Consider the following 10,613-nt stretch of genomic DNA (forward strand, 5'->3'; position numbering starts at 1 on the left):
AAAAAAAAAAAAAACACATCATGGTAAAATTAATACCTTCTCAGCTTCGCATCGAAGCTAAAAATCGGTTGCCAATTGTCTGAATGCCGTGGCCTATCTATGTGTATTTAATCTATGACTGACATTAGTTAATTATCTTTTTTTTATGATTCGACATAATCACGGTTACACCCCAAATAAGATGAAATTTTATCTTATCTGTGGTTTACCACAGGCTATATGAAAACAGATAGTTCACTTGTCCCAAAAACAAAACTGTGCTTTGATTGGCAGTAGAAAAATCAGTGCAACCATATGTATTAGTGCAAAAATTATTTTAATTAATTTTATTATTAAATCTGCTGTAACATAAAAGTTATGAAATTCCGTAAAAAACATGATTATTGAAATAACTTATTTTAATACATCATTAAATTAAGGTATTAAACCCATATCTCTCATTTAGCTTTATTTATTACCTTTTCATGATTAAAAATCCCTAAATTAGTCATGAAAATTAAGTAATTCTCACTTTTTATAATGTAAATTATTAACTACGTAAATTTAACTTAAACAGTTACAATTGTATTTGTTTCTGTATACGAATACAAATTAAGAGGGCTATAGATGCGGGCTTCCTATTTTAGTGGGCTTTGAGGTAAAATTTCTATAGGAGAAGAAACTGGTAGTAATTGGAATCAATTTTATATGTTATAATTAATTACGTACTATCCGGACAATATAATGATTTGCGAAGCCCTGGATAAATTTACATTCCAACAATTTGAACTATCTAAACCCCCTGCAAAATTAGGAGGTCTAGATAACCCAAATACATTTACTTATGTACAACAATAAACTTGGTTCACTGAAAATAATCCATGGGTCCCTTTCAACAAATAACTTATAACAAGAATAATAATAATTAAAAAATAAAAATTGTAAAGTTTTCATTTAATTATTTATTATATCTAAAATAATTAAAATTTTATAAAAAATATAGTACTATTAACAGTTTTTGTATTATTCATAACAATTTTATATTTAATTTTAGATAACATAATTTTTCAAAGACAGCAGGAAATCATAGAACGTTGTTAAACTTCTGGACCTTCAACTCCCTATCAGAGAATGCATCACTTGATGAAAGTGGCTATGAATCTCCAGCATCATCAAGTGATTCGATCATTCAAACTCCATTATACTTATTAAATAATACTCCAAGGAAGCTGAAATTGAAGACAAAACTACAATCAGAAAAACGGGTAAAACTATTGCTGATTTAACTGATCAACTTTCTAGGTATGACACAGTAGAAAATTATATATGACTAAGTAAAAAATATTTATCACCGGCATTATTTATAATTGTTAAATCTTACACAAACTTAAAGAACAAGAAAAAAGAAGGATATTATTATAATAATGAAATTAAATAATTAGCTTTACATATTTATTTTTTAGGTGCCGATCCCAAGTAGTCGCGATTAAAGCGAGGAAGAAGAAGATATTTATTTTTCAAACTCAAATTCCAATTCAATCCGGTTCAGATGTTAACAAAAAATGTTCAAATAATTCTCCTTTTCAATTCAAGAAACCAACAGCCTTTTCCATTGGACTAGTTGATTATAGAGATTTAGGAATTCCAGATCAAAATTCATTATTTTATATTTGCGGTTATATTATGAAAAAATGATTAATTCAACATTCTTGTGAAATATTTGTAGAATATGCTAAAACTCAAAATAAATTAGATAATTCATTTTTATCATGTTATTTAAAGCTTATGAAAACCAAGAAAATCATTATTCGGAAATTTAAAAATGCCTCATGAAGATTTTTATAATTACTTTATAAATTAGAAACCATTTTTATAGAAAGTTTTCCTATTTTATCTGTTGAAAAAGGAGTTGGTGATAAACTTAAATTACAAATACTAAATATTATCTATGAACATCAATGTACTAATTTTGACAATGATTATCTTATAAAATTTTTTATTCGTTTTAGGATTTATTCTACAATAAAATTTCTTAATAGAAATGTATCCGAAAAAAAAAATTAAAAATATTAACACAATATTCAAAATGTCAGTTAATATTTAAAAAGACATTTTTATTAAGATAAAACGTTATTTAAAAAAAATAAGTATACGAACAGTTATAATTAATTATCGTTCAAGTAATTAAAATTCAATAATGTTTCAAATTTCAATATCATAGGTAATTTTTGTAACTGATAGAGGAATTGTACAATATTATTGTAAAATATTTGCACAAAAATGTTACATTGTACAATGGTCTTTATTGCTGTGTCTGCTGACCAATCAAAGAGCTTGATTTTTTCTATTTTTCTCGACAAGTGAACTATCTGTTTTCATATAGCTATGGTTATACAGTCTATGTAACTGACATGACTCATGAATTACATGTACTAAATAATACCGATCTTTGGTTGTATTCAGCCACAGTGATACCATATAACATTTGATGAATCAACTCAAATGCACACACTGAATCAATTCAGTCAAATGATTCGCAATTTACACATCTCTATAAATTCCTCGGTATAAACATCGAGATATATCAATGGGTATAAACCAACAAATGGTTTATCACTCTTATTTAGAGTGATAAACCATTTATTTTTTAATAATATCAGTGTAAAAAATACGTTATATAAACTTATATTTGTTATAAAATCCCAATCAACTATGAAAGGACAATCCATTATAAAATAAAATTGTAAGTGTGTTTATTTGTCAGACTTATTAAATGCCTTATTTCTTAAAAAATTAGAAATACATTTAAGCATTCATTGTTGAATAACATCAACAAAATCATTTCTTGTTTTAATTGAAAGAAACCCTTTATTTTAAAAGTATTCTAAGTATCTCGATCATTAAAATAAACAAATGCATTCGAAATTGATTTAATTGATTTTATATTGAAAACTTAAGAAGTTACCATCTACCAAATTAAAAAAATGTTTTTCCATTACTAGTTTGTATGAGTTTTAGTTTTTTGATAAAAATACACAAACTTTAACTATTTTATATGTTGTTAAATTTAAGTATTAACTCCTTGAAGTTGTTATTAATTGTATATGTAAAAAATAGCAGAAGTTAGTGTATTACAATTAATACTATGCAAATTAATCCTTTTTTTCTAACTTAATCTATTTTTTAACAATTCATTATGTAATAAAAAACACTTAAATACAATATAACTATTATTGCTATTAAAGACAGATAATTATCTTAAGTCCGATATTTCTACGGGTAAAATTATATAATTTTTTATTATTTTAAATTATTCAGAAAAATGTATTTTATTTCATTGTAATTCTAAATTGACTACAAACTAGTACCCAGTCTTGATTATAAACCAACAATTTATATCAAATGAGGGATAACAAGTACAACAATTACTAAAAATAATTATATATGAATGTTACAAAGTAAGTAGTAGTTTTTATATTTTCACATAGAATTGAAGACATTACTTTGTCAAAAATTATATTTTTAATATAATTGTACTAGTTTTTATATTATTTCTTAATAACTTAAAAGAAAAGATTTGGTTTAAATATATTTATAAATAATAGTAATACATACATATTGTTATTAATAATTATTTTTCATTAAATTAATTTCATACTTTATTCTAAGTGGAAAAAGTTATAGGTATTTTAATACATAGCCTCTTTATGTTAGCATTTTATTTCGTTCAAGTTTTTGCTTTCTAAAATCAATAAAAATTTTCTGATATTTTTTTTATATGATTATTTTTTAATTTTTATTTTAAATATTGAGATAAGAGTAACACTCTGTTATGTATTTTTTTAGTTGTCTTTTCACATTTTGAAATTATACTTTAAAAATAGAAGAATAAAAATAATAATGAAGTAAAATAGTTATAACCATTTGACACCTTCTGTTCAATAATTTCAATGTTTTCCAAATATTTTATATTAACCCTACCTTACCAATCAAATTTTAAAATTCAAGTTCTTCTAATGAACTATATTTTTATATAAATCTGCCTCAATTATAGAGCACAATTTATGATATATATTTCAGAATATAATTATTGTATAGAAATGGTAAAATTAATTTAAAAAACCCAGCACAGTGGGGTCGTGGCATAGTTGGGTCCAGTATAGATGATATCTGACAGTGATTAAAATCACTATCATAAGAAACGCTTCGATGCAAATCTGTAGATAGTGTTTAATTTTAAAAAATTGATGGATAATTGCAAAAGCAACATCAACTTCTATTAAAATAAAATACAAAACCCATAATTTTCATACAAAAATAGCATATTTTTGAATACGGTAGCCATTTTGCGTATAGAAGATAAGTCGTCGAGACAAATTTTTTTTTTTAATTTTGTAGTACATAAAATATGTTTTAATTTTATATATGTTTAAAGGACGCAGTATTTCCGGAACATTTTCTAAAATTAAGTTGAAAAAGTTATTTTTTGTAAACAATATTTTAAGTTTTGAACGCCCCCTATATAAGGGGAAATTGTCCAATTTTAATAAAAAGTATGTCAAATGAAAGATGTACTTATAATGTATTTAGAAAAAAAAAATTTGTGCTGATATATACATTTTTCAAAAAGTTATAGCATTTTTAAGTTGAAAATTTAAAATCGAAAATCGAAAATTTTAACACAAAAATAGTGTTTTTTTAACTACGGCAGCCGTTTAAATGTAGAAAAAAAAGTGTCGGGACAAATTTTTTTTTTTCATTTTGTAGTACATAAAATAAGCTTTAATTTGATATATGTTTAAAGGACGCAGTATTTCCGGAACATTTTCAAAAATTAAGTTGAAAAAGTTATTTTTTGTAAAAAAGTTACTATTTTAAATCCTCCCAGTGAGCAGAATAAGTGTTAGATTTTCAAAAAAAATTATATCAAATGAAAGGGAAATATCTAAGGTTTCAATAAAAAAAAATATTATTTTTATTTGTTTATTTTTGAAAAAGTTATGGCAGTTTTAAGTCAAAAAAACATCCCGATAATAATATTTTAACAAAGTTAAATTAAATAGGAAACATAAATATGTATTTCAGGTATAAAACTTTTAACAATAGCTTAAGTAACTTTATTTAGCTAGCATGTTCTAAATAGTTAAAAAAATATTTAGTGCAATACATCCGGCATTACATACTTTTGTATACAAACTCGATAGGAGATAATCCTCCTTAGTGCATTTTGTATTAATATTAAATATGACATTTTCATATTTTTAATCAATAGATCGATAGAAAAATTAAGGTCAATTAAACTGGTATAGAACTAAAAGTCATTTTAAATATCAACCATTTAAATTTTGTACTACATGTTTTTGAATAAGATATATCTTGTATACAAAAAGGCGCTAATCCAAAAAAGTCACTAAGAAACATATTAATTTTGTTTTAGTCAATTAACTGTCATTAAGTGGTTGATAAACCAATATATTATGAAAATCATTGTAGTAATTTATTATTTTTGTTTTGACAAGTTACCAAATAAACCAGAGGTGTTATAATATAAAATAAAAATATCTCCCACTGCTTTATTTTTTAAGTATAATTATTAATAATTATAATATATAAATATTCTCCAACATTTTATTTAATTTTTCTTATAGTTTCAATAAATATTAACTCTATTTTTGATTCTATTTTATAGATTTTTTATGAAGGAACGGAAGTTTTTTTTAACATCTTCATTCTACTCAGGGTGCAACACGGTACCATAATTATACTAAGCCTTCGCGTGTGAAATACCAATATGGGCGATGGAAGAAACAATATAAGTTCGCGAATGAAAAGAGTTATTCACAGTGTTGGCGAAGAAGATAAATGTTTTGTATTCAAAGAAGAACCTCCGGCCAAAACTCAACGAACATTTTCGCCAGCTTTCGATTATAACTCGCTCCAAGATGTTAGTGCCACCTACTCTTCGAGTTTATATGACCATCACCAGCATTTTGACGACGTTACTGAAAGCAATTACAAGCGTATACCAGCGAATACGGTCTTGAAAAAATTGCAAGCACTTGAATTACGAGATAAAGCTTTACGCGCTTCAGCAGCCGCCCAATCCGTCACAGAAGTCTCAGTCAATGTAGATGAACTTAAACCCACAGTGGGTACATGTCCAGACATGTGTCCTGAAAAAGAACGGTTATTGCGCATCGTTGGTAATATGGTTTCATCATTCGAGTGTCGTAAATTTAATGAACCAGCACCTGAACTCATGGTCAAAGCGTATGCCCGCAGCTCCGCAGATCAAGCCAATCCGTTACCACATGAGCTTCGGCCAACGTCGGTACTGGTCAAAACGATGAATTATATGCTACGTTACATTATCGAACCGACTGTTGAAGGAAATGATGATGACAATAACGGTGACGGTCGTGACCTTGCTGGTTGGTATGATTTTTGCTGGGACCGTTTAAGGGCTATTCGTAAAGACATTGTTCAGCAGAACTTATATAATAGGCGAGTCGTCACAGTATTAGAACAGATCGGTCGGTTCCATATTGCATGCTACGATCTCATGTTGGGCCATCCAGGATTTGACGTCAAACTCAATACAGAAAATTTAAATAACTGCATACAAATGTTAATGCCGGCTTATAGAAAAACGGCAGGTAACTCGGCGTCGTTAGAAAATAATGATTCGTACGACGATGTGGATGATCAAAACGAGGGAGAACAAATGGAACAAAATACTGATTTCCATTCCAATGAACCTGAATTTGTTGCATACGAATTGCTTGTACATTTAGGCAACCCACAGTTTTATACTGCTTACGATCTGCTGCCCGATCATGTTAAACGTACAGCACGCGTTCGATTTTGCGTCCGTGCTCATCTTGCCTATCTACAGACCGCCGACTGTCGGCAATTTTTTCATTTGCTTCAGAGCACCAATTTTATGAACTGTTGCATTTTAGAAAGAATCATACCAGCAATCCGTTACAACACGCTTCGCACCATTAATACAGCATACACAACAACTAAGCGAACATGTCGATTGGATGTGGAGCATGTGATGTCTCGGCTGTGTTTCGACAACGCAGACGAAGCCTTTGATTTTTGTCGAGCTGTTGGTTTAAGATGTGTTGATAGTGATGGTGGAGACACTTCATATATTGAACTATCGCGACAAGCAAACTTGTGTGCTCCTGAAGCGGTATATTCGACTACAACATCCATGACGGGTAAACGACAAGAATCCGTTATAGTTCAAAAGAGACGAGACTTGACACGACTAATTGCAGGTCAAGACCTTTTACCGGATCCTATTATTACAGCTGTGCACTCTAGTTTTAACGAGATTGATTGTTTAATCTCCATTGACAGCGATGGTCATTACGGTGATAACGAAGATGACCAACAAGACTGTCATGATTTAAAAAAAGTTATTGTTGACCAAGAAGATGGTGATTACGTAGATGATGATGGTTGCGATGTTAGTGATCGATTCATGGATGATGACGAAGTTTATGAACATGAAATGATGAATGACGACGATAATGAATTCCCTTACGATATAAACCAGGAAAATGATGTTCGTGAAAACAACTTTGAAACTATGTCACAAGACGTTAACAATGATAGAGTGTGCTCCAAAATCCTAGAAAACGAAACACCAACATTTACGTTTAAATTGCCCGCTTTTAAACATGTCGTAACGCCATTGCCACAACTAGAAACTCCTACTAGTGGACAGAAATTATTTGTTAACTCATCAGATTCCGAGACTCGATCAAAACGGACAAGAACACCTTCAGTTGGACGTGTTAGTAAAAATTACGATTTGTTTCCTCAAGATACATCGTTTTCAATTTTATCTTCAAATACTACCGATGTTCTTTTGCAAACTGATCTGTGCAGTAATAGTTCTAAAGAAATAAGTCAACGTCAAGACGTGTCCCTATCAAAGTCAATGCAACAGTTACAAAATAATTCTGCTGAAATTACACTAAATCTATCTGATGAAAAAAATATAAATGACCAATCTAAGACAAAAAACCAAATACAAATCTATTTAGCAAACAAATACTTTTTTAGATGGAGACGTCGAGTGGTAATGGCGACTAAGACAGTGAGTAAAAATACGCTAAACCTTGTTGGTGTAGACTCCGATAGGAATATTAACGTTCGGTCAATAGCTAAGTCCGTTACCTTAGTAGAAAGTGTTCCAGAACTACCCAAGCGATGGACTATAAGACAAAGGCGACTTGCACAAAACTATTTCTATCAGTGGCTGCGCAAGACTTTGCGAAAGCAAAGAAAATTAGCTGCGGAGCCATTCGAAATTGAGCCAGTAATCGGCTTGCCGTGGTCAGTGTTTATGCGGGTCCATGGAACGCCGAAAGAAGTAATACAGCGCAGCCTGGCTGCAGCGCAGATTAGAGCGAGTACGCAAGAGACCCAACAACAATCGAAAAAACAAATAGCATCTTCAGGAACGTCTAACGATATCAGCGTCGGTATAGCTGACATGTTCGTCAAAAATATTTTCTCTTCTGTTCAGCAAAACCACGAATCGATAAATGATGTAAAATTAAGTAACAAAAAAATATTTTGGAAAGTAGCTGTCAACTATGGAGAAGAAATAACTGATGGGGGCCGTCATCCAATTCTAGATAAAGTTCATGCCGTTTTGTATGGTATAGCTGGATTATCAAATTGTCAGCCACAAGCCATTTACATGTCAGACCATTGCCGGTGGTTTATCAAATCGGTCCACAGTGCTGTTGGACTTCAAAACTGGACAGGGTCCGGTTTGTCGGCGGCCATTATTTTTACTGCTGTCGATAAAGAGCCTACTGAAAACTTTTTTAAACGTCTTTACTCTATATTACAATCAACAGCCGAACCTATACCTGTGGCAATAATATTCTCATCGAGTTCTTATAGTGATTGTGCTAAAGATGGAGAGACATCTAAGACTACAAATTCTGCTTCAACAACACATTTCGTCACTGATTATGCATCAATTTTAGATGCTTTTGTTGAAAATGAATATGTCACGCGATACTGTCTTTATCGATGGCAAGGACCCCAAACAATTCTTCAGGCGCTTGATTTTTTTTCACTCAATTACGTGGATGCTGCTCCAGGACTCAAAGCTGAAAAATTATACTATAACCTCATGCGATTTGCTGAGGCTTTTTACTCAATGGAACGACAACGCATTATTATGAATACTATGACAACTGAATCCACTTCATCTGATTACGATAGACCTTTCAATCCTAACAACACTGTTGAAAAGTTCAACAAATTAATTTCAGTGTATGCTAAACGTTTATGTTCTGATGGTAATAAAACTCTTAGATATCTCGCGCCCGAATTCATACCATATTATACATCCACTGATCCGAATAAATTTTGTCACAAATATTCAAACTTAAATGCTAATTTTTTTGAGCGCTCCTTAAATAGCGCTCGATTGCCACCATGTGATCCATGGCCCCCAAGAGACTTAGATACATTAATTGAATATGTGAAACTGGCATGTCGGTTGACTGATCGACGTTGTTGGTGTTTGGATATGTTGCAGACTCTAGGACTTGATCGCCGGGAATGTACAACAGGAAGTTACTTGTTGCCATACGCTGAGCAGTGGTTGCCTGTGATAGAAACGTGGATTCAAGGAGCACTGGAAAAGTGTTGCGCTGCGTATGATTTTATAGTTTTGTACGATGGTGATCCAATTGCAGACGTGTTACAGATGCAAATTCTTTAATTCTGTCTCTGACTAATTTTTAACAGATTAATTTAAATTTATAGATATCCAACTTGTAGCTTTGATTTTATACCACCTATTTGTACTACGCAAAGTTATCCAATTGTTTTTTTTTTTTGTTTTTAATTGTCTTTCATTTTTTAATATTGTATCCACATAACCTATGGCAATAAATTCGATTGTTTGTAAATAATTTGGAATAAAACTTGAGAGTAACCAATAAATTTTATAGCATATATATTTTATAGTTTAGTCCATTATGGCTCATTTCATATATAATCAACAAGGTGATTAATTTCGTTTAAATTTGTTTACCGTTTCCGTAGACTTAATTATGTTGTAAAATCAGAAAAAAATGTATTTTGGTCGACTAGTTACAAATGATATGGGATATAAAATTAATGGAATAAGAGTTATGGTTGCTTTTGGAATAATCCATCAATTTTTTAAAATTAAACACCATCTACAGATTTGCATAGAAGCGTTTCTTATGATAGTGATTTTAATCACTGTCAAATATCATTTATAGTTGTCCCAACTATGTCACGTCAATACTGTGCCGCGACCCCACTGTTACCGTTTTTACTTTTTAAAATATTTTTTGGGGATAACTTATCTTGCGATGAAAATTTGTATTGACAACTTATAATTTGTGTTAAAAATCATTAAACACTTGAGGGTTAAAAATTGTGGATTCATTTCTTTAACTTTAATTTTTGATAGAAATATATTGTGATTTATTATGAATACTACCCCTATTTATTTCGTTAAATAATGATTTTTTCATATAAATTTTATTTTATAAACCCTAGTAAACATCAAGTTTATTGTAAAAACAAATTATTTTTAAGGATATATCCTTATATAA

The 10,613-nt window shown here is 30.0% G+C and overlaps 1 protein-coding gene across 2 annotated transcripts; it reads left to right on the forward strand.

The window, feature by feature from the left end:
• The first annotated feature begins 2,589 nt into the window (after positions 1–2,589).
• Positions 2,590–9,979, forward strand: LOC126899546 (uncharacterized). Of its 2 annotated transcripts, none has more exons than XM_050674555.1 (2): positions 2,590–2,722; positions 5,669–9,979. In XM_050674555.1, exon 2 carries the CDS (start codon positions 5,771–5,773, stop codon positions 9,743–9,745), a length of 3,975 nt encoding a protein of 1,324 aa, XP_050530512.1. In that variant the 5' UTR covers positions 2,590–2,722; positions 5,669–5,770; the 3' UTR covers positions 9,746–9,979. The 2 variants fall into 2 exon arrangements, with proteins under 2 accessions (XP_050530512.1, XP_050530513.1); XM_050674556.1 differs by lacking the exon at positions 2,590–2,722 and adding an exon at positions 3,419–3,437.
• The last annotated feature ends 634 nt before the right edge of the window (positions 9,980–10,613 follow it).

This window comes from Daktulosphaira vitifoliae, unplaced genomic scaffold (genome assembly GCF_025091365.1).
Source record: "Daktulosphaira vitifoliae isolate Bord-2020 unplaced genomic scaffold, ASM2509136v1 Scaffold_2, whole genome shotgun sequence".
Lineage (NCBI taxonomy): Eukaryota > Metazoa > Arthropoda > Insecta > Hemiptera > Phylloxeridae > Daktulosphaira > Daktulosphaira vitifoliae.